At 37.7% G+C, this 25,245-nt stretch overlaps 1 protein-coding gene across 1 annotated transcript in view; it reads left to right on the forward strand.

Annotated features, from left to right (window-relative positions):
* Positions 1-25,245, forward strand: part of LOC136834025 (arylsulfatase H-like) — a 69,258-nt gene that overhangs the window by 26,945 nt on the left and 17,068 nt on the right. The window contains exons 3-6 of the mRNA XM_067096618.1: positions 7,529-7,632; positions 7,934-8,059; positions 16,537-16,700; positions 23,155-23,325. Coding sequence (XP_066952719.1) covers positions 7,529-7,632; positions 7,934-8,059; positions 16,537-16,700; positions 23,155-23,325 — 565 coding nt within the window. The remainder of the gene's footprint in view (positions 1-7,528; positions 7,633-7,933; positions 8,060-16,536; positions 16,701-23,154; positions 23,326-25,245) is intronic.

A 25,245-nucleotide genomic window follows, 5' to 3' on the forward strand; every position in this document is an offset into this window, starting at 1 on the left:
CTTTGCCTGATGAAAAGGTCCCCCATATTAAGTAGGACGAAGATAAGAGCAGTGCATGACCATCAGGCGAAGAGAGAAGATGATACTCCGCTTCTTGAAATATAAAAAGATAAATAAAACTATTTAATAAAATGTACAAAACCCTTAGAAGGGAGCGAAAAGAACCAGCAAGCAGTTCCACTTGACTTATTAAGATTGAAATTAAACTTGCTTAACAAGAGAAACCAATTAAATAATTTATGAAGTTATTACAATATTTACATAAAGTATATTATCCCTTTCATTAAAAGTATTTAGTTACTAGTAATTCCTTCGTTGTTCTCATTTTTATGTTTTTTTCTCAGTGATTTTCCAGTTTGACCATATAAAAATAGGCACATGACTTACATGGGATTTGATATACACTTCCTTTCGTATTGTCAGGAGAGTTCTTTATAACTGAATTTTTCATTATATTGTTGTTCATAAATGCTACATTAACTCCAAAGGTCATAAGGAGATGGGGAATATCTTGGAAACTGTTTGTATATGGTAATTCAGGCAGGCTTAGGTTTTGTATGTTTGTCTGTTGTTATCATCAGTACAGTCCTAGTACAGCCTGATACAAATCAAGGATATTTTAATTTCTTGCTTGTTTTTCTAATGACATCTATTTCATCATCAATATACTCAAGGCTACATAATGCTCTCAGAACATATATGTGAACTAATTTCTTTATTGCTTTAACCAAAGCAAAAATGAAAATACGCGGAAATGTTCGTAGGGTTTCGGTACACACTATATTTGAGCCCATTGCTAATTCTGTGTATCAGGCAATCTTGAAACGATATGATACCGTCATTTGCCGTTCCTAAAATAAATTTTATTTGTGGAAACAGTTCACTTCATTTGCCAAAGAAAATATTAACATTTTCTTTCCCTGGCCCAATACACATCGACATACCTAAATTACATTGAGTGGAATGATTTTCTTTAATAGTCTTTCTAGTGATTCCATAAATAAATTTCTTAAATCTGGAGACAAAGGGTTACCCACAGCCATACTAAAATTTTGAAGGTAAAACTTTCCGTTGAATTCAAATTTACCTTCCTTTTCAAATACTGTAATTTAATCCATTCTAGTATGGCGAATGTAGTATTAATCCAGATGTCTGCTCTCTAAGGTACAAGACAAAAATGCTAAAAGATCGCCAACAGGCATTTTTGTAAACAATGATATCACATCAAAACTTACAAGCTTAAAATCACTTTCAGCGTGTTCACCATTTAATGTATTTATCAAGTCTAAGTTGTTCTTCATACTGTCACCAGACATAGTACCAAACAATTGGTTCACATTATCTGCCAGGTATTTTGCTCAATTGTAAACAGTGGATCCAACAGAGCTGATAATTGGCCCGGCTGGAAAATTTGTATTGTGCATTTTTATTACCCTATACAAGTAGGGTAAAGATGATTAGGTCACACAAATCATTTTTATCAAGTTTTCATATCCCTTTTGTAGTTCTTTACACTTTCTACAGTAATTAGTATTCAAAATGTCTATGGGATTTTTATCTGATTATCTGCATGTATTTTCATCACTCAATTTTTCGTTATTTCTGCAAATCACTTTTATTATAAATTTCCATAGCACCAGAATTGTCAGCTTTCGTCTCGTGTATCCTTTTATCACTTTTTAATTCATTAATAATGGCTACCGTGAATCTTGGAGAAATTTGGAGTGCCTGGTTTTTCCATATGTGCATAAATAATTCCCTTGACTGCACAAGAAGACAAGTGAAGTTAAAGCCCGAGCCTTAAGCCTGGTTCACACTATGCCAGTAATTTAGTCAAGTGGCGAGTAATTTAGCTACTAAACGTATCTGAACACCAAACAGTTTAGTCAAGTAGTTTAGTAAGCAATTTAGTGATTTAGTGTTTAGTCGATCCAAAATGTTCTATTTTTACGGTCAAGTAGTAGCTCCGCCCACTTGTCATTCGTCCACTAAACCAGTGAGAACACGTGTTGAATTTAGTAATTTAGTGGAGTTCATGAGTTGTAGGTTGCCGCAGAAATGGCACTTCGATGGAATGAAGAGACAACACTAAAATTTATTTCAAAATATTTACAACATGAGAGCTTGTGGAATGTTAAATGTCCACAGTATAAAAATAAACAAATCAAGCAAAGTGCCTATGCTGATTTGGAGAAAACCATGGATATACCTGGATTTGGAGAGACGGAGATAAAAGCGAAAATCAAGAACATCAGGTATTTTCTATTTTTATGCCTCCGTAATCAGTGATTCGAGGGCATATAGTTTTTCACCTGTCCGTCTTTGTGTCTGCAAAAACTTTAATCTCGGCCATAACTTTTGATTGGTTACCCACGGGGGCATTAGTGTTTCACAAACACACCTTGTTCAAAATGTGTTTATTCAATTAAGAGAGTTTACTTTAACAAAATGTTTGGAGTTGTATTTTTTTATGTTTGAAAGAATCAATATATGTAATAGTTTTTCCCATTAATTTATGGGATTTAAACATACCTAATATTATTTTATTTCCTTTTTAAGATTAAAATAGTGTTATTTACCTAATTATCATATTCGTTGAAACTCCAAATAACAAATTTAATTATAATTTCATGTTAGTAATTTTTTTCCAGTTGTGATAAGGTTAAAATTGGTTAAAAACGGCTATATCTTTTATTAGCCTTTTAGCTTTGCTGCGTTGCCTGTTCATCTTGCGATGCCTTACACACTAATGTACTCTACTTGACTGGTTGTGCGAACGAAATTGATCAGTTTAGTAGGAAAGTAGTAACTAAACTACTCGCCACTTGACTAAATTACTGGCATAGTGTGAACCAGGCTAAAGGCACAAGTCATTTTTCGATGACACTTCCAGGACTGGTGTTGGTGGTTCACTGGCTTCTTTAATTGGCAAATTCCTATTATTTTCATGTTTCATTTGGGATTTTGATAGTCTTTTTTTATTATCTCTTCATAGCAGTAATCTTACAGTTTACCTTTCCCTTGAGCTGGCACTGAGGATTCAAAATGCTTTCTTTCTGAATCCTTTACCATATTAAGGGGAAGATCCACTACACGATTACTGCTATGAAGAAATGATAAAAAGAAACTATCACGATCTGAAACAAAAATCTTTTAGGATGTCGATAAGATACTAGGTTGCAGAAATTAATGGACTTGTAAAGCAGGAATGTAACATAAGCAGATAGGTACAGATAAAAGATATGAACGACCCAACTGTTCCACATCCCTCCTTTGTAAATCTCTTCGGGATCCTGATAAAATTTCATGCAATCAAATGTTCTTCTTCTTTAGAGTCAAACTGGCCTTTAAGATAAAGTTTACTTAGTTTATAGGTGGTCGTTGAGAAACAAAATTCTAAGACCTATGACTACAGGAATTTCCTGTTATAGACTTGATCAGTGATGTATGAAGTAGAATCTGGTGGGGTGGGCATCCGTAATTATCTTGGATGGCTGCCCTGCTCGATTTTTTCTCCAGCTGCATAGTTCCTCAACGCTTTCCAAACTTGTGGTGGTATATGCAGAGGATGGGTGGAGGGGGCTCTCTTTTGTCACTGTTTGAAAAAAGCATGTTTGTAAGGCATTAAAATGGCTCCCTCCTTTGTTATCCTGCCCCTGGTCCTCTCTGGCTTTGCAGATGTTGTGGGTGGGGTGTGGCTTCCAGCAACTCATCTGCCCTCTTTAGATGGTCTGCTATTTGTGTTCCTTGTGTTCGAGAGGGGCGGGGGTGCTGCTAGATGTTTGATGGCAGCTGGTGGAGATATATTTCTTTTGCCAGGCTGACCTTCTTCGGCTTTTCTTTGCCACTAAGGTCCAGCATTGTCTGAAGGTACTTGATTTCTTCCCAGAATGCCCTTGCCATTGTGTCCTTCAACTGTGTGTTCCATAGGTCGAGGACTCATCAGGCATGGGCAGGTGGTGGCAGGGAGAACCTGAATATTAGGAATTGGTACAGGTTACTGCAGGCGATCTACAGTCCTGGGTGTTGAGCCAGCATGTGATCTGGGAGAAGAGGGCATCTGGGATAGTTTTGAGGACTTATTTGCGTTTTTTCGTCAAACTTTTGATGCTTCGGAGTTGGAATTGTATGACTGCCTATTTGAACCAGACTTGATGGTTTGGTTGCTGAAAAGTGGGATAGATAAGAGATTTTATGTTCATATTTGTTTGTCCATTGTTGGACATTTCGTGATGGTTTCCTTACCCCATTATCTTAGAATGACAGGCAAAGCTGTAGTAGTTAGGAGTGAGAACCGTTTTGGGTCCACTGTCCTATCGTGAAAGTCTTTAACTCGCAAAAGAGAATGAAGCCAGAATCTAAATGCCGTATAGTCCATTAATGGCCCTTTTTTTTTTATCAAAATAGGCATGGCTGTGGTTACCCTGTGAACTACACGATTTGACGTGAAAGCCATGCTGCATCTACCGAGGATGACAGTCATACTTGGATTGCTGTAAACATCAAATAAGTAAACACTGAACTTCATGGTAACTACACTCCAAGTTTTTCTGACAAACAAATAGGTTATCTGGACTTGGTGTATACATCCATACCTTGTGCATGTGGAAAGTTACAATGATAAATAAAGTCAGGGCCATCAAACCCTGGTATTAAAAACTCAACCTTTGATAAGCAGGAATAGATTAAAATACAGTATTTGTAAAGAAAGGTAAATCTGAATTAAACAGAAAGTTTTACCTTCAAAATCTTAGTATGGTTGTGAGGAGTTCTTCATCTCCAGATTTAAACAATTTGTATACTGAATTTTTAAAAAGCTGAATATTATACAAAATTATTTAAAACAATGTAATTTAGGTATGCTGATGCGTACTAGGCCAGGGAAAGAAAATGTTCAATATTTTCATTGGTAAATAAAGTGAACCGGTTCAACAAATAAAATTTATTATAGGAATAGTGCATGACAGTGTCATACCCTGTGCATCATGCAGTAGGACTGCCTGATGCACAGAATTAGTAATGGGTGCCAATATAGTATTTACAGAAACCCTAGCAATATTTCTACCTATGTACATTTTACTCTGGTTTAAGCAATAAAGTAAAGAAATCAGTTTTCAAATTTATGTTTTGAGAGCATTGTGTATGTGTAACCCTGAGCATACTGAAGATAAAATAGATGTAATTAGGAATACAGGCAAGATGCTAAAATAGCTTCGATTTGTACTAGGGCTGTACTGATGATAACAACAGACAAATATGTCAAACATGCACCTGCCTAAGCTACCACATGCAAACAGTTTCCAAGATATTCCCACTCTCCTTATGACCAGTGGAGTTAATGTAGCATATATGAACAATAATACATTGAAAAATTCATTCATAAAGAACTCTCCTGACAATACGAAAGGGGATGTATATCAAATCCCATGTAATTCAAGTGCCAATTTTAATATTGATCCAACTGGAAAATCACTGGAAAAGTGAATAGAACAGCATAAAAATGTATAAGAGATAAACAAGTGATCACTGTAATGTTCTTCATGTTAGTGAAAACAATCATGATGTCAACTGGACAGCGGCTAAAAGGATAATTTATGCCAATACTACACCAGGAAGTATGATCAGATCCATGTTAACAAAAGAAAACATCTGTAGGAATATGAATATCAGCCAAGGGATGTAAAAATTTCACCCATTTATTTTAAAATAAATATGTAAAATGTATAGATTTCAAGGAAGGTAGTTTATATGGGTCTAGCATCAAACATGTGGCCCCACCTGTATTGAAACACAAGACTGGTAAATGGTGCACTAATTTCAGGCACTAATAAGTTTAGCTCCTCCTTTTCTTAATTAGCAGATGTGAGTTTTTTCAACCCTAGCATATACTGTATACTGTACTAGCTGACCAACATGGTGCTACCAGGGAAAACTGAATGACAGTCGATCATTTACCTTAGAAAGGAGGTAACATGTGGTGTGGTGTTGATTAACATGTTTATTTAAAACAATGAACTCTAGACAGAATTATTAATCACAGGAAAGGAAAGCATTTTCAGTGATCCATTCTCTCTAGTTTGCACAGTCGATACAAAAGTTTTCGAACCTACTTTTGCGACACTCCCTGTTTCACACCAGCCCAAAATGTTATCCCATGGCTAGGTCTTTGCCGGAACCTGCAGTAAATAAGGTATCGTGGAGGGCGAGGTACCGGGTTGAAACCTAGGCGAAAACCTTCCATGGGTCAAATGAGGGCCACGTGCAAAATTTTGCTAGAGGGGTCAAGCGGTTCAGATTTCTATTGAGCACAAGTTTACATACATACATGTTTACAAGTTTAGCTACATTCACATTTCTATATATAGATTTACTATATTTATGTATAATTTAAATTTCTACTACTCTGTGACAGTCCTTTTGAAGATGTGCCAGAAAACTGAAGATGAAACTAGTCAGGATTTATGCCTTATGTTTAATTTTTCCCTGTGATACCTCTGCATATAATTATTTATATACATACATACATATATATAATTTATATATATATATATATATATATATATATATATATATAATATATATATACAGTAAACCCTCCGTATTTGCATTCTCACGATTCGCGGATTTCCCTGTGGAATGTATCTACCCATTATTCGCGGAAAATTCGCCCATTCGCGGTATTTTTCACTGAGAAATATTCACTAATTACTTTATTTTCATATAATTTTCATGACTAAATGCACTTTTTGTGATATAACTATTAAAATACCCAGGTATAAGCATTTTTAGAGGGTTTTTCTTGTGTTTAAACTATCAAAATAGGCAGTTCTAAGTGTTTTTAGAGGGGTTTTATGTATTCATGGATTTTGGCTATTCACAGGGGGTTGCGGTACGCATCCCCCGTGAATACAGGGGATTTACTGTATATATATACATAAATATTATATGTATACATGTGTAAATATTATATATATATATATACATATATATATATATATATATATATATATATATATATATATATATATTTATATATATATTTATATATATATTTATATATATATATATATATATATATATATATATATATATATATATATATATATATATATATATATATATATATATATATATGGGTTTTATGTATTCATGGATTTTGGCTATTCACAGGGGTGTGTATGCATCCCCGTGAATACAGGGGATTTACTGTATATATATACATAAATATTATATGTATACATGTGATACATGTGTAAATATTATATATATATATATATATATATATATATATATATATATATATATATATATATATATATATATATATATATATATATATAAGGGAACTGGAAAACACAGCTATGAGGAAGAAACTATTTTAGTATTGTTGGCATATTTACCTAACATTCTTGTAGCCTTTTCCATCTACTTAATATCTGTTTATATAAGTATATTGCATAAATCAATTTTACATTGTTATTTTCATGGTATAATGTATATTTTTTCATGATAAATGTGCTCAATGAAGATTAGCCTCAGAAGGTGTGCGTCTGACTCACCATTTATCTGCGGCTTCTCTTTGTACCCCGAGTCGAGCAGCTTTATTAACTGGACGATACCCAGCAAGGTATGGTAAGTAGTCAGTTCCAGTGGTATGGTAAGTAATCAGTTCCATTAATCTTCAACATTGGATTATATTTTTTTTTACCTTACTTACAATAGTGTATGTTTCTTTTCAAAAGACAGTAGTGTGAATATAATGAGTAAAGTTTCCATATGTGTGAGCAGTTTAGTATAAGATGTCCAGCATTTTTTACAAATATAATGGAGGTAATGCTCTCAGTGAATCTTGTTGTCTATATTTCAAATTGGATCATTAAAATTATTATTATTCTCATCTATCTAGAAGAAATAGCTTACAGTGTCCTTTTAGGTTTGGTTGGGGAGGATGGCACACCACCAGTAATTGTCCATGTATCCAGCCGAGCTTCACTTCCTCTGACAGAGATCACATTAGGAAGGGCATTAGAAGCTGCAAACTATACAACAGCAATTGTTGGTGCGTTCAGGTGGTGCATGCTTTTAATCATCTTGCAGTGTTGTTGCTCCCAACTTTGTACTAAACAGCCAATATCTGGGACAAAATTGAAGAAATGTTTATTGTTTCTATTGGGATACAAATGTTCCGCCTCTATATATGGAGTTCTCCTTCTGCACATGTGTTGCTGGCCATGCACTGACTGCGAAAGCAAGATAATACAGGTAGTCCTAGGCCATGATGCCCTCCTCTCGTCACCTACTCTTGCTACTGTTTTTCCAACTGCACTTGCATGCGAATGTGCGATACAGTTGGTGTACTGGTGACCTTTTGAGGCTGAGTACCCTCACCTTGCACCTCCCTGAAATTGACAAAAGTGCATGCAAGTTGTACAGTAGTATTTGGCCTATATTTTCATTTTCTTCATGTTACCACTGAAAATACTGGGACTCAACACCATTTGCAGGGTGTTGAAGTTGGGTGCAGCGCCCAGTTTCGCCACTGCCATTTTTGGGGTAGGGGGAACACAAATTGACATAACTCTGGATGGTCACAGGAAAGTGAATGACCTAATAAAATGTTTGTCTTGGACCACTCCAGAGGGCAGTATGGTTTGATATGCAAATTTACCTATAGTTGGGTATGTAGCCACTGTAGCATTGTACCAGGACATTATTCAGCTAGCAGCCTACAATATGCTTCAGAAACATCCCTTTGCACATTTAACCAACTAATGTTTAATTATTTTCCAAGCTCTGGACTTTGTTAACAAATGTAAAAAGGCAAATGCAAGGAAAATTGGCAGTTCTGCAGTGGTAACATTTTAAATGATTATAAGCAACATGTGCCACAAGAAATCAACAACTATAATGAAGTTGATGCTCTTTTACTCTATTTTTAACAATCTATTTTTAGCAATTTGATCCATACAAAGGTCAAATACCTTGTACTAGGGAGGACACCAAATTTATCTCATTCCAAAGTACCTGTATAGGAAAGACTATACTCTGAAATTAAAATGGACGACATAGGCACCCTCTGTCATACACTACCAATTTTTGTATGAAATACCAATGGTCAGCCAGTGTGCACATTTTCAACCAAGTGTTTAATCAGTGTCATTGTCATCACTGACGCTGTGGTCACTGTCACTGTCATAATCATGGTCACTTTTGCTATCTTCTGACACATCATCCTCCTCATCTATGACCTTCTCGAGTATATCAGTCAAACTTGAGGGCAATGGTGTTCCCTTAAATTGCTGGGGTTCCAGTCTTCTATTTTTCATCATCCATCCATGATCCCTATTTGGAAGGGGTATTTCAGGCTTTGGAGAGTGTGCTCTCTTCCATGTTCTAACTTGATAACTAACTCTGCTGATATGTTCCTGAAGGCAAACTCTTGGTGGAGGAAGTGCTAAATGATCAATATTTTTCTTGGAGTTAAATGAATTTCCTGGGCACCTTATCTGAATTTCCTGGGCACCACGTTTGAAACAAGTATTTTGTATCTAAGGCGGTCAACCTCTTTTGTCTTTGTATTCCCCAGTACATTATAAATTTGAATTCCTCAAGACCAAGATTGGTGAGTTTACTGAGTCACCAATGTTGCAACATGACCTTTTTTACATTTGTTAAACTTTGTATGGATCTAATGTGCATATTATGAAATGAATTATATAAATGGCTCACTGTTACTGCTACAGAACTGCCAATTTTCCATGCATTTTTTAAACATAACCTTTTCTGTTCGTCACATAATCCTTAGCTTGGAAAATAATTGAACCATAGTGGGTTAATTGTGCAAAAGGATGGTTGCTTGCTGAATGACATCCTAGTTCAATACTACAGTGGCTGCATACACACCGGAATGTCAGGTTTTAACTATTCCCGAAAATTTGTGGCCTTTCGACTTTAGTTGATCCCATTATAGATAAATTTGCATACCAAACCATACTACCCTATAGAGTGGCTCAGTATTCACTTCTCTGTAACCATTCTGTCCAGAGTTATCCCAAATGTGGCTGTGGTGTTGAGTCATAAATTCAGTGGTAACTTGAAGAAAATGAAAAAATATATATAATATTACAACTTACATGCATTTTTGTCAGTTTTAGGGGGGGGGCACATGATGAGCCTTCTCAGCCAACAGAATAATTCATAGGCATTGTGTAGTGCATGGTGTGATGATTTTGAGTGCTTTGTTTTAGTCCTTGGTGAGAACTTTAATGTCGTAATTGTACTACATACCTGCTGTTTTTTCTGAGTCATCACTGGGGCCAGTCCTGAGCTTCGTCGCAGTACAGCTCATGATAAATCTTGCATAGGTTTGTCTCCATTTGCAGTATATCAGCATTTGGTTTGCATTTCATGCAGAGTAAATGAATTTCGTGAGATCCATGTGCTGGGAATATATAGGGTATCAGTTGCCACAATGGAACCTGTATGAGAAGAGGAGGGGAGAACAGAAGTTGGAGGCTTCTTCCAGCAGGCATCAGACACTTAGCCCTTCTCCTTTTCCTGGCAGCCATTTCACCTTCCCGGAGGAAGGAACTTGATTATACTTTTTCCTTTTTTCTTTCTGTATTTGTGTTATATATCAAAGCCCACCAGTCAGTGAGCTACTTGCAAGGAAATTCTGCATAGAATTTTCCTTTTCATGAATAAATATTTTTGTTTTTGTTGAGAACATAGCAGCTTCTAAAAATATTCATCAGCAACTGTGTTGTTCTCTGATTTATTTATCATAACATTTGCCTTTTAGGTTTGTAAGACCTAGTCACTTGGAAGTTCCTGTGATGGTTTGACCTACCATAGATAAGGTGATCCCTCTGCAGAGGAAGAAATAACCTGAAGAAATAACCCGTATTTTTTTCCTCTAATGAGTGTGACTTAGGCTATAGTTCTAGGCATGACTAGCTTGCAGCCAGCACGAGTACTGACAGCAGAGGAAGGGTCGGTCAGGTAGCTGGTAGTGCTCTCCCCCTTCATCATCATCTGCTCCACTGTCTGCCTCCACCCTGAACTTGCTCTCTTTCCCTGTTCCCTGTGCTGCCGTCAAATGGAAGGGGAAGTCTAAAGCCAAGTTTGGAGTCTAGATATGCTTCTTTCAGAGTACCCTCCCCATTTAGGGAAGGGCGGGGAAACATGTTTACTGAAGATAACTGGCTTTTCTGGGAAGGGTCAGCACTTAGTACTATCCACTTAGACTTAAGATCTGCCCTTATCTCTTCTCAGTAAGTTTTCAAGCTTACGTCAAGTAGAGTTTCAGCTTGCAAGCCTAATGCTGGAGTCGTTTCCTTCTCACTACTACTCTTTGGAGTTGTACAGAGATGAAGTGCGTGATCTGTTAGTGCAGCTCATTTGCTACCCATTTACTCAGTCCACAGATTTGTTTACGCAATAGCAACAACCTACTTGTGTTCTCTTTGTCCTTACATGGTCTGATGGCCATGGTGACAGAAAAACACCTCAACTCTTTGCACTGCAACTCCCAAGGATTGCAGGATAACACACAATATGCTAACATTGCAAGTGACCTGAGCAAAGCTCTAGACAGGTTTGGTACCTGAACCAGGCCCGTAACCAAGTTCGGCTCAGGACTGTGAGTTTAGCGCATGACTCTTGCGTACCATAAAGGGAGCACTTCTTTTTGTCACCACAACTCTTTGGAGTCATGCAGAAAGGGGTTGTGCAACCCTTTCAAGCTGCTCGTTCATTCCTGGGTGCTTGGTTTGTGGATCTAGTTTTCTGATGGCAATGATGTTTGTTTTTGCCCTCTCTCTTTATCCATGATCAGTTATCCATGATCAGACAGCTGTGGTGGACAGTCGAACAAGACACTTCTCACAACTCCCCAGGCTCACATGGAGAGGGTTAGTGGACAATTTGCTAATGGTGTAAGCTATATAAGTGGGCTCTATTCAGGCTTGCTACAGGACCACGTTTGCTACTAAGCTAGGCTCAAGATCACTAAACAGTCTCACTGACTAACAGAAGCTTGTGACAGAGCGGGTCTACAGAGCTGGGCATGTGACTCTTGCATACTGTGAGCCAAGCTCATGATTGCTAACGAGGCTTGCAACCCATGCTAGTGAGGCTTGTGACTTGTTCATAATGCTAGCTTGTTTGGTGTAACCTGTTCATTTAGTAGTGGCTACCAATCTATGGATCGGGTTATTCCTTTCCAGCTCTCTTCTGGAGTCTTAGGGGTAAACCTGCATCATTTCCATGCTCGGGGGATTTGCCCTTTCAGAGTGTGTGGAATCCAAGCTATCCCTATGCTGGGAGAGCTCTTTGAATTCTCTGCCTCTTGTGGGTGCAGCCAGCTGCAAGGGGGTGGCAGTGTTTGAGTTAGAGGGGAGCTCTGACAGTGACTCCTCCACAGCACATAGACCTCTCACCGCTGAAGGTCAGTGTTCAGCAGACGTCAATCACAATGGAAACTGCCCATTCAGTGTTGGATTCTATCAGAGAGGGAGACTACATTTTCTTAATCACCCTACAAAATGTTTACCTACACATATCATCCACCATGATTTGAGGAAGTTTATTCAGTTAGTACACCATTAGACTGTCTTTCAATTCAGACTCCTTTGCTCTGGTCTAGCGATGACCATGCAGGTCTTCAAAAGGGGGAGTTTGGACTGGTCTCAGCCTGGACCCACTCCCAGGGGATAAATCTGTGGGGGAATCTGGATGATCAATGATTCCCACCTTGTTGAAACAAAAGCTACTGAAGAATGAGCAAAAATGGCTGTCTTTGCCAAAAGTTGGGGATAATAGCTGATTGGCAGTAGTCGGACTTAGCCCCAAAACAGAAGATCAAGTATCTGAGGACGATCCTAGATATGGTGACAGTGAAGGACTGCCTGGTTCTGGCAAGGAGAGACAACCTAAGATAGATTGCACAGGAATCCCACGCAGGGCATGCAATCCTACTCATGGTCAAGTTAATACACTGATCTTGTTCTTATACTCTGGATACAAGTTCAAATCTTGATACTGACATCAGAGTTTTTCATATTCTTTCATTTAGATCATAGGCCTAGTAGCATATTCAAAAGTGTGAAGAATTCAAGAAGTTAAGAGGGCATTGTATCTATTACAATCACATATGCATCTGGTAAAAGCAATCAGCAGATTCTATGTAGACTACTAGCCCAGCAAGGGTAGTAATTTTAGGCCACCTAACATCCCCAGACAAACTTGTCTTGAAGAGGAGTTGCTTACTGTCCCTGCAATGGTAGTGGAAGGGGAACTAGTCACTTTCAGAGAAACATATCGGATAGCAGGTGTCTCTTAGCAAAGAGATAAGAGAAGATCTGAGGTGGTTGACATCTGAATGGAGAGATCATTTCAAGCACTCGTAAATGTGCTGAAAATGATAGTAGTATGTTTGGCCTCCATAGCTTCCAGCAGGCCCTGAAGGAGCGCTAGGTGGTGGCACTGAATGGTTTCACCAACATAGAGGGTTACATCAACAAGCAAGAGGGCATGATCTCCCCTGACCTATGCTATATGGCAGGCAGATGCATGACTGGGTGGAATCAAACAATGTAGATCTGAAAGCCAGATATATCCTGGAGGAGAGAATCATTGTGGCAGATCAGCCAAGTAAGTGGGACCCAGTAGTGAAGATGGAATGGTCCCTTCATCAGGAAGTTTCAGAAAAACTATTCACAAGGTGGGAATGTCCAATGGTCAGCCTGTTTGCCACAAGGATGAACACAACACTGCTATCTTCTGCTTCCCAGCCCAAGGTCTAAGGGTAACAATGCAAGATGTATTCCAGCACCCATGTGACCATATGGACATCTAGTTCTCCCCTCTATTCACTCTGCCATGTCAAGTGACAAACAGTGTTTTCACAACACTGCTTCTTCAAGTAATACATGTAGCTCCCCAGTGGCCTCATGCAGAGTGCTACACAGACGTTTTGTCATGGCTAGTGGAGATTCCAAGACAACTAATACTATGGTCAGCCCTCCTCATACAGCCACAAGTCCAAAGATACTAATAGAGGATACCCTTTCTCCACCTTCACAGGTAGAAGCTATTTGGCAACTCCTATGAGAGAGAAGTGTATGTAAAAAAAAAAAACATTGAAGGAGATGATGGGCATCCTCTGCCCATCATGCACAATTTATAGTGTCATCAAAAGGGCCATTCTCCACTCGAGATGTAAGTCTGCTTGCTGAACTTCCTAGTCTACCAGAGACAGAGGAAGGACCTGTCAGTCTCAGCAATTAAGGACAGTTGGGTGGCCCCCTTCCAAGTCCTCAAGTCATGGGTTATTAACCTCTTGGAGTCATGGGAGAGACCTATGCTGTTAAGAAGCTTTGAGCATTCATTACTAAAAAGTTATGGGAAACTGTTTGAGTGGGATGTGACAAAGTTGCTGGAAGGCCAGCAGGAGTCCTCTTATGAACCATTTTCAGAAATCATCAGCCAGAGACCTAATCCTCAAAACAGTCTTCCCAGAGGCCTGAACATCAGCCAAGAGAGTAGGAGAAATACATGGCCTGTCATACTAAGCCTCCTACTTAGAATGGTGATCACTCATGTTTTTCCTTCGTGCCAGAGTTTATAGCCAAAACATAGAACCAATAAGGCCCAGGAATGTAGTCCAAGAGCATTCTTCACCCTCTCCCTCTGGGACTTTGTGGAGGGCGAGGAGGAAGAGATGACATTGTGCCTAGTTCGTGCCGTCAAACCGCACATGAAGCGGATGGAAGCCTGAAGTCCAAAATGCAGATGTTTGTTTGTTAACACTGGTAAGAAAATGAAGCTTTCCAAAACATCATCTCCTTCTGGATGAGGGAGGTGATAGACAAGGTCAACAAATCCAACCCAATGGTCCGAAGCCCCCCTAGCAAGGTCAAAGCTCACAACATCAAGAGCATAGGTCCCATGGTCTTTTTCCATAAAATATTCAGGCCTTGCAAGCAATGAAAGCAGCAGTCTGAAGAAGGTAGACAACCTTCACCACACTATACCTTAGAGATGTCGCCCACAAGTCCCTGAATAGGTTTGTGCTTGGGCTGGTGGCAGTGGTTCAGCAAGCAGGGTGATGGAAGGGGATACCCAATATTCCATGCACCCCTCTTTCAAACTAAGTCAGTTCTTCATTGGAGGGGTAGGTAGAGCTCTTGGCTAGCACGCTGTTGGCCCAGCGTTCGACTCTCCAACCTGCCAATGAAGAATTAGAGGAATTTATTTCTGGTGATAGAAATTCACTTCTCGTCATAATGTGGTTTGGATTCCACAATAAGCTGTAGGTCCTGTTGCTAGGTAACCAGTTGGTTCTTAGCCACGTAGAATAAATCTAATCCTTCGGGCCAGCCCTAGGAGAGCTGTTAATCAGCTCAGTGGTCTGGTTAAACTAAGCTATACTTAACTTTTTTAACAAGCTAAGTCATAATGTAGGTCAGACTTACGGACCATAGTACAAGACAAACTGGAGCAGTGTAAGGGAAGTGGCACTACAAGACACTGTACCACTAACTGTGGAAGTGACAGCAAGACCCTTCTCTTCAGTATAAGGGAGGGGTGAGGAAACAAAAGGCAACAGCGAATGTATTGGTCACATGACCTGAAGAGGAACGCCCTAAAAGACAATTCCTTGAGACTACCAGACATGACAGAAGGAGGGATGGGGGTAATCACACTAGAGATGTGGACATGGCCTCTTGATCCATCAGAGGGCAACGGATTAAGGAGTTGGGGTTGGAGGATCCAAATGTACAGAGTCATTTGTGTCCATGATCCAGACCCAGTAGATTGAATTAAGCACTCCACTCTCAATAGTGGCACTGGAGGGATTACTACATCCCACCTACAGGGTGAGTCTCCATACAGAAAGGCAGAGTGTTTGTATTCCTGTAGGAACAAATGACAAATTTAAAAAGAAATTTGTATTGTACTTGGTATACAAAACGTCGTCTTTCATATAGGAGGAAATCCACCTCTTCCACCCGGCTCCATACTGCTCTCTGAAGAGGTAATATACACTCAGATGGGCCAGAACCAACAATAACGAAAATAGGTTGGGGAGAGGAGGGCATCATGCTCTAGGCCTACCAGTGTTGCTCTTTTTTCTCAGTACAGAGCTGTCAGTGCATTTGTGGAAGGACTCCATAAATGGAAGGCTACGGTTCACTACCTAGGAAAAATAGAAATTACTTTTAAAATTTGTCATTATATGTAGGTTGGACAATATCTGGATCCTGTGCTATTGCAGTTTCCATTATTACAACTGATATATGCAGCTTTGTACAAAGTTTTACAAAAGATTTGAAAGATACCAGATTGCATTCTCAGGTGATACCACTCATACACTAACAAAATTTTGTTTCGTTTCTCGTATAATTTGATGACAATGGAGTACAACCTCGTAATTTAAATCCATTCTTTGTTGATCTTTCAGGAATTATCTAGAAAACTTACCATAACAAGAGATACATACAAAAATAATAACTGAAATTTTGTTGCTTTCAGGTAAATGGCACCTTGGTATGAATTGCGCGTTGTTAGGCCGTGATTGTGATGGGCCTAAGAAGCATGGCTTCCAACATTTTTATGGAATTCCCACCACACTGGTGGAAGAATTCAGAGGGAACCACCGATTTTGGATAATAGATTTCAATCAGCCTCTTCATCAGGTACCTTGAACTCGAAGGCTAACTTAATAGAGCCACTCCTCCAAAAGAAAAAGAATCGTGTGAGAAAAGTAAAGTGTTTGTATATATTACTTATATATATACATATAAATATGTGTGTGTGTTTGTGGTGGTTTGTTATTGATTTTTGCAAGTTTCGTTTTGATATTCTGAAATACTAATCCATTAACACTGAAGTCATTTTACCCTAGAAATTGCTTACATCCAAAAGGAATTATATATAATAAGTCCTTGTGACATAGGCAGGATTCGAACCGATGCCTTTTTGGGATGGCCCTCAGGGTGGGAGGGCTCATATATAATTCCTTTAGGTGTAATTTATTCCCAACATTAAATTAATATATATATATATATATATATATATATATATATATATATATATATATATATATATATATATATATATATATATATATATATATATATTATATACATATATATATATATGTATATGTGTGTATATATATATGTATATACACACATACACACATATACATATGTATATATATATCTATCTATATATATATGTATGCACATATATATACACACATATATATATATATACATATAGGTGTATATAGCTGTAATTTTAAAGCTAGGGTCTTGCTAGATAAATGGAGTACTAGGGTGATATGCAACTTACCTTAATTACCACAAAATCTTGACTCTGGCCTTGAGGACAGCTAAAATTACAAAAAACAAAATACTTCTACTTCAAGAGGGAAGTGATTAGTTAAACTCTGGGGTTTAATTTAATTCATTATATTTACAAAAGAAAACACATCAGAAGAATGGTTGAGTAATTCTGGGGTAATGAGGCAAGAGCAAATGACAGGGAATTTCCTGGGTTGCCCACTTCAAAAGTTGTTGATAACAAAGTAGTGAGGGCCACTAAGCACACAAGATGATACACAGATCCACAGCTGAATACTCCTAATCTGCAATTGAAACACTCACACTTACTCAATCAAAACTAGCACTGTAAAGAAGGAATCGAGGAATTGCATAGAAGATGCCTAGACTGAACTTGATAGGTATATTGCACTATGAAAAGAAAGGAACTTAGTTGGAGGAGAATAAGGAACGTGGCTAACAAAAAAACTTAAATCCTGGTATGTTACTTTCTTTAGAAGCCAAAGTTCTCTTCTTATGAGGGCCAGTGAGAGGGAGGGCAAGTGAATTAGTTCACAACAAAAGTTAATTTTGATACTGCCAGCCACGTTTGAAATTAGGCAGTTTAATGGCGCAAGGGACGGAGCTCTGCTTTCCATGGCCGCCGATATAATTCTAAGGGCAAGCTCTCTCTCTCTCAGGCCCTTTATAACTTCGGAAGTACTTCTTTCTCTTCCTGGATCGTGTCATAATCACTCTGCCAACATGGAAATGCAGGCAGCATGGCGGTAATTTCAAGATGGTGGAACGCATGTGTTCAGCCCACCAGCTGACCTGCCTGGGGCAATGATTAGCTCTGATCGGGTCCACACTTGGAACTTAGGGATTTCCTGCAGCACTTTGGACAAAAAAGGGATTAAAGTAGTCCCCCCCCCACAAGGAAGTGGTGAGAGAGGTTTTAGAGGCGAATTTGCCTACAGTGAATCATACTAAATTGAATCTTTTGATTACTTAGTCCTTTTACCTTTGAGTTATTGCATGAAAGATGGCGTATGAGGGAATACTTAATAATATATATATATATATATATATATATATATATATATATATATATATATATATATATATATATATATATATATATATATATATATATATATATATATATATATATATATATATATATATATATATATATATATATATATGTGTGTGTGTGTGTGTGTTTCTCTCTCTCTCTCTCTATGTACATATATATATATATATATATATATATATATATATATATATATATATATATGTGTGTGTATCACACATTACCAAAGGTGAAAAATAAGAGACCGGTTTCTGACTTTATTTCCAAGCCACTGACAAAGGACTGATACAGAGTATAAGAAGTCACAATTATAGCTACAGCTACTGACGAACATACACAACCGTTAGAGACTACATATCCACCCACCGGCTGGTGTCGAGGTAGGAGTGGCCTTCAAAACTCATTTGGCTAATAATCACAATATACTCTCAGGGGACAATACTGATAAACATACCGACCATAGGCAACCTCAGATCCACACCTGACAGGTGTCAGGGAGGCGGAGTTTGGAAACTCATTAGCACTACTGCCCCTGTACTGTTTAAAAATATGATAATCCTATTTTCATACATCTCTACTGCCTGCCTGTGGTATATATAATTGTGACTTCTTATACTCTGTATCAGTCATTCGTTAATGGCTTGGAAATAAAGTCGAAACCGGTCAGGACCTACACCCCGTCTCTTATTTTTCACCTGTGGTAATGTGTGATAAATGAATCACGTACAAAAGTTATAATAATCATGTATATGTATATATGTGTATATATATGCATATATATGTATGTACTGTATATGTATGTTTATTATGCATGTATATGTATATATCATACATGTGATGAATGGCATTGTCGCTCCTAGGAAGTGGAATCTTTAATAGCATTAAGATGGCCCATAGATAGCTCAGCATAATGTAGTCACAAATTTTTTTCCTCCACCATCGTTTAAGGAACACAATTCCCATTATCTCTGTGGGAATTGTGTTCCTGGAACGGTGAAGGAAATTAATTAAAAAACAGACATGCAGAAGTCTCTGGTGTCCATCTAATTCTTATTATATACTGTATATGTATTGTTACATGAAAGGTGCAGTAGCACATACAAAGATTTTGATTAGTTTATATATGTGATGCTAACGAAGTTGGTGGAAAGTAATGGAGAAGAAGAATCTCTATCTTCTCTTGACTCTTAGGGTTTGGTTTGAAATACTGATGGCTGCTCTCAGCCTGAGCTGTGCCACGCTAGCAAACAAATATTTGGATTGCTTCAGGAGTCTCCATATATCCCGCACTCTAGTTTTCTGCTGCCAGTTAAATGTTTTTCAAATGTCTATTTTTTCTGCTGTCAATTAAATCTTTTTACGGATGTCTGAGGAGATTTAATTTCTGGTGCCTTAAACGACAGGTTTTCGGAATTTCAAATATCTAATCACAAAATGGATGTGTTTCTCATAACAACTAAGATTTAGGCAGTAATTTCACAGTACTTCTTCAAGACCATCAAAGACTTGAATTATACCTCTGGGCAACACTTTAACAGAATTTATTCACAAAATTCACACTAAATAGTAAACGACAAAAATTATACCTGCTAGAATTAATGAAATACTAACTTAATGCAGATAAATCAGCAATTACATAAAACTGTATGCAAATGAAAAGAAAAAAAGACAAATAAGAACTCAAAATAAAATTCATTAATACGTAACAAGAATCTCACAAAAAGAAAAAATGAAGATCAATGGAATTAATCATTCAAGTAACTTAAAAACAACCCACTTTAGGTACAATTATAGTCACGAGATCAAAGATATAGTTGATCCAGCATATTTAAAATTATCACAGCAGATTCACACACAAATAGACTGGTAAACGCTATGTTATCTACTGCTGAAGGGCTGAACAAATAAACAAAATCGAGTAGAATAAAAACGACAGGGCAAAGGAATGTATACACTAGAGATTGTGCCATAACCTATGACGCTACATTCAAACACAAGGATAAAGTTTTCTGTTAGAAGACTTTGGTAGCAAAAATACTTACACCACCACGAGAACTTTACACTAACCTTGGGAAGAGAAATGTTATTGATTGAGCTGGCATTATGCCAGCACAGGCTTTTGCTCATAGACCAGACCGTAAGGAATAGGAAAGGATTCGAAAACTGACTCAAATACAATGATAAATAACGGCAGCATTAAATTACAGAAATTGATTCCAAGTCTCACTTCGATCATTCACTCGGGCACAATCTTTAACCTGGTCACATACATAAAAATGCACAAGCATGATTGGTAACAAAAACATCAGCACAGTTAACACAGAAATATCAGCAATAGTATGAACGACACTGATTTCTTCAGCATCACACTGGTATTTAAGAAAAACATTGTCTTCTAATCTTATGCTTCTTCTTCGTTTAGCGTGCTTTTTCCCATTTTTTTTTTTTATATGTGGGGTAAGCACGATGCCTTCTTTGAAGGACTTTGATTTGGCGTTGGGGTAGACCGTAGCCTCGATCGGCTGCCCTGCCTGACATCGCTTAAATCCCAGTAGCGCATGTGTACATGTATCGTACCAAATCCCCAGCTCCCTTTCTCCCAGCAGCGAGAAGCGTTGAGCGGTTAGGTGCTGCAGCAATTTTAATAAGAGTAGACGCGCCATTCCACCGAGGCAACACAGGCAACATGTAACAGGCGGCTTGACTGGCTTTCAATACGTAGGCTATGTCGAATGCGGCTTTCAACCAGAGTGGCATGATACGTGCTATGTCGACTGTTGAATGCCACAAAACCATTTCCACCAATTCAACAAAAACTAAGCCAGTTGTCAACTTATTTAGTGCTCTGTGTTCGCAAAAAAGATAAATAAATAAATAAAATAATAATAAATAACAGAAATATCAGCTAGTCAGAGGCAAACCATTTACTTCACTTAACGGGAGAGGATTCAGATTTCTTTTGGGTTAAGGTTTTGTACTCACGGCGAAAAGCAGTACGCAAATTCTTGATCTTATTTTTTACTATTGCCATTCGCAGTTAAATTTCTCGGCTAATCCCCGCAGTGCATCTTGTTTAGCATGGTTACTCAGATTATTCTTGTACTCTGTCAAGCGTATATCCCATAGAACAGCAAGTTTCCTGTATTTTACTATAAATACTACGGTTTTTTCTTGCGACCATTTCGTTTTGTTGCTTTCAACATCGAATCGAGGAATGGTGGGAAGGCGTTCAACACTAGGCGACAGGCTAAATCTTGTCGCATGCGTCGGGCAGTATGACTCATGCCACAAAGTCGCATACCACATGTGTGGAAACACACCTGGCGTATGCGACAATGTAGCATGCCACATGTTGCCAAAATGTTGCCTCAGTGGAATCGCACTTTAACACAATAACCTTCTTTCACATAGCGACGAAAATGGTAAAAAAAAAAAAAAGCTTGCATACAATTTGTTCCACGTTCACGGAATACCTTTAAAATACCCAATAGGACAATTTAACAGGTCGTTCAGGAACTAATGTTCTTATGAATGCGATGCAAGACTACGAAATTCTATACAGAAATCTAATATAAAGGTTTACAATAGTGGAATGCTACTTCACACACGGAAGTGTTTCAATTCGACAATAAAAAAAAAATTCTCATTTGGTTTTTCCCAAGGAAATGTGAAAAAAATCAAATCAACACACTCTCGCTAGTGAAAGGATGAAGGGATGGTCAATAAGGATGACAATTTTTCTCCTCCTAACAGTCATGTGTCTCGAAAACAAAGGCAGTTAATTACGTGATTACTGAAGTGTTATTATAGTTTTACTACTGTGACTTTCGAAGAAGTGTATGGACCAACGGAGATCAACTGAAAAGAAAAAAAAACATAACTGTGTGATTTTATTTATTTCAAATAACCTTAATAAATGTCTTAAATAGATTAAAAGATAATGGGTACATATTGCCAAAAGTATACAAATTTTTATTATGAACATCCAACCATTTGTAAGGAGCCTCTAGTCACAATGTGTACCAAAGTAGAACGTAATTAAAAAAAAAAAAAGCATTCACAGGACAATTGCTCATGATTCAGTAAAACAAACACACACACACATACATATACACATATATATATATATATATATATATATATATATATATATATATATATATATATATATATATATATATAATATATATATCATGATTCAACACAGACAATATATATATATATATATATATATATATATATATATATATATATATATATATATATATATATATATATATATATATATATATATATATATATATATATATATTGTCTGTGTTGAATCGTGAGCAGCTCGTGCTATGAAGGTTTTTTTTCGTCTGAACTGCTTTGTTCTTCGTTCTGCTTTATGACTAGAGAGTCCTTATAGATGGTTAGATTTTCAGTTTAAAAATTCTGCATAGTTGTGGCAAAATGTACCCGTTGCCTTTTAATCCATTTAAAACATTAACAAGCATTATTTGAATAAAGTAAAATCGCATAGTTTTTTCTTCTTTTATTGTCAGTTGATCATTTAATCACATAAACTGAAGGTGAAATTAGTCTTGTGAATACATCAAAGGACTAAAGCCTTTTTTACTTATATAAAGATACGTTAACCCTGCTTGCGGGAGACCTTGAAATTGTCAGTTATACAGTCCGAACCACAACATTAATCTTTCTAATGATTTCTCTCAAATATTTCAGGCTCTTATAGGATCATGGTTGATCAGTGTTGTGACTTTACTCTACTTCAGACAGAAGATGGAATTTCAGTGTATGACAATTCTATTCTTCGGAATCTGTTTGAGCTTCTTTTTCCTTATATCTTGGTTCGTCAGTACCCATTATCGGTTCCACACACTGAAATGGTGGAAGGTAAGGTAACCAGCAAATTCTTCCCATAAATCCTTTTTTTGTGTGAGCGATGTCATTCTTTTACTTACTAATTTTAGATAAAGGACGGCAAAATTGTAAGGACTATTCCGTGGTTGTGTCAGTATATAAACAAATATTCCACCATTTATCTCTGGAGAGTTTTCCAAGTGATGTGTCTCTCATGAAAAAAGAATTATCCTTAATAAACAAGATGCAATGTTTCTCTTGCTCTGAAGGTTCTTAATTTTGTAAGGTTTTGATTCTTCTTCGCAATTTACATTATTAGTAATAAAATCCTTTGTATGTATTTTTAAACAAACTATTGTTCATTTTTCTAGTTCTACAGTCTTTAGTGTCTCTTAATAATTTTTTTAATTAGAAATATTTCCGGTGTCATTAGCCTTAATTGTTGCATCACCATTTTTTTATTAATATCAATAAATCAAGGAATTCATGGTAGCAGGATATTTTTTATTTGAATTTATAGATCCAAGAATATTTCGTATTCTTTTTTCCTGTTACCTTGTTGGTTTGTATTTACCTATATTTAATTTCGCTTTTTTATTTTATATTTTGTCTCTAATTTGCTACTATAATTCTCTTTACATAGGTTTTCCTTCTTTTTCAACTAAGTATTTTCAGTTTTATATCTCCGTTTCCTTCCTTTCCAGAGCTGGATTTTCTTCTCTGAGAAGGTTTCCTTAACAAATGATCTGGTTTCTACACAATTACAAACCTTCATTCTCAACATAGGATATAGCTTCCGGTGCGGCCTGGAAACAGCCGTTTAAAATTACTAACATGGTAGTTAACTGCCGACATGTAAGGGGAGAGCCCCGCCCACCCATTGGTCTGCACTCCATTTTGTACAGCCAGAAGCAATGTCATTCCTGACACTGATTCTACCTTTGCCGATTTTGCTTAAAATAAACTGCTGCTTTGCCAAGTATTCCTTGCTTTTTTCTTTGCGTGGTTTGTCTTGTATTGTTGGAAATGAACCAGACCCATGACTCATGTAAACCTTCCTCTAACCCTAGGAAGCCTGTGGTTATGAGGCATTGTCCTGGTAAGGACAACCAATGTAACAGGTTCCTACAAGAAACACGTGCAACAGAGATAGCCCCTTGCACAGATTGTCATGAGTGGCCATCCGAACAATGAGTGAAGTTTGTGCTGAAGAAGAAGAGAGAGAAGTCTCCCTAGTGTCATTGGAGGGCAACACTCTGCAGGGGACTACTAAGCAGGTTTTTGGTACTTTTCTTCCTACTTCGAAGATTCCACCTGTAGTTGCTAGCCCTTAACAGGTCACTTCCCCTCACTGACTCCCAATGATCGTCCACTGGAGAGCCGCCATGGGGGAACCACCCTGGCATCTCTCTCGAAGGTCCTTTCCGCTATGAGGGAGAGTTTTCTAGTGAGCATTCTCTCTTAGGGTGGAAGGAAGGCTTCCCACTAGCCTGACTTCTTTTGCAGGTGCATCAGAGGCTGAGAAACCCAGGGAGTTTTGGCCTTCCTTGGACCTCTTTGGGGAGCCAAGTATCTCAACCTTGCTTGGCCATCTCTCCTCTGGGAAGGTGATCACAGTGACTACTACTGCTGTAACTGTTATGACTTTGATAATCACAGTTTTTACTGGCTCTCTGACTGCCCCCAAGTATATTGTAGCCCTGCATGCACCCAATGTAATGTGTCCAAAGGATTTGTCTTCCTAAGGGGGCAGTTCTCCTCTGTATGATCTCCCCAGCACTGACCTTGGTTGGACTGGGCAAGAAGAAGAAATCAACAAAGCACAGGAGGAAGTTATTGCTATTATCTGCCATCATTGTTTGGTTCTTCTGCCTCCTCACCTTCTTCTTCCAAAGCTTCCAAGTGGTGGAAGAGGAAGGCAGCTACATCTGGCTCTCCCTGCACGAAGTCTCA

Source organism: Macrobrachium rosenbergii, chromosome 1, assembly GCF_040412425.1.
Source record: "Macrobrachium rosenbergii isolate ZJJX-2024 chromosome 1, ASM4041242v1, whole genome shotgun sequence".
In the NCBI taxonomy this organism is placed as follows: domain Eukaryota; kingdom Metazoa; phylum Arthropoda; class Malacostraca; order Decapoda; family Palaemonidae; genus Macrobrachium; species Macrobrachium rosenbergii.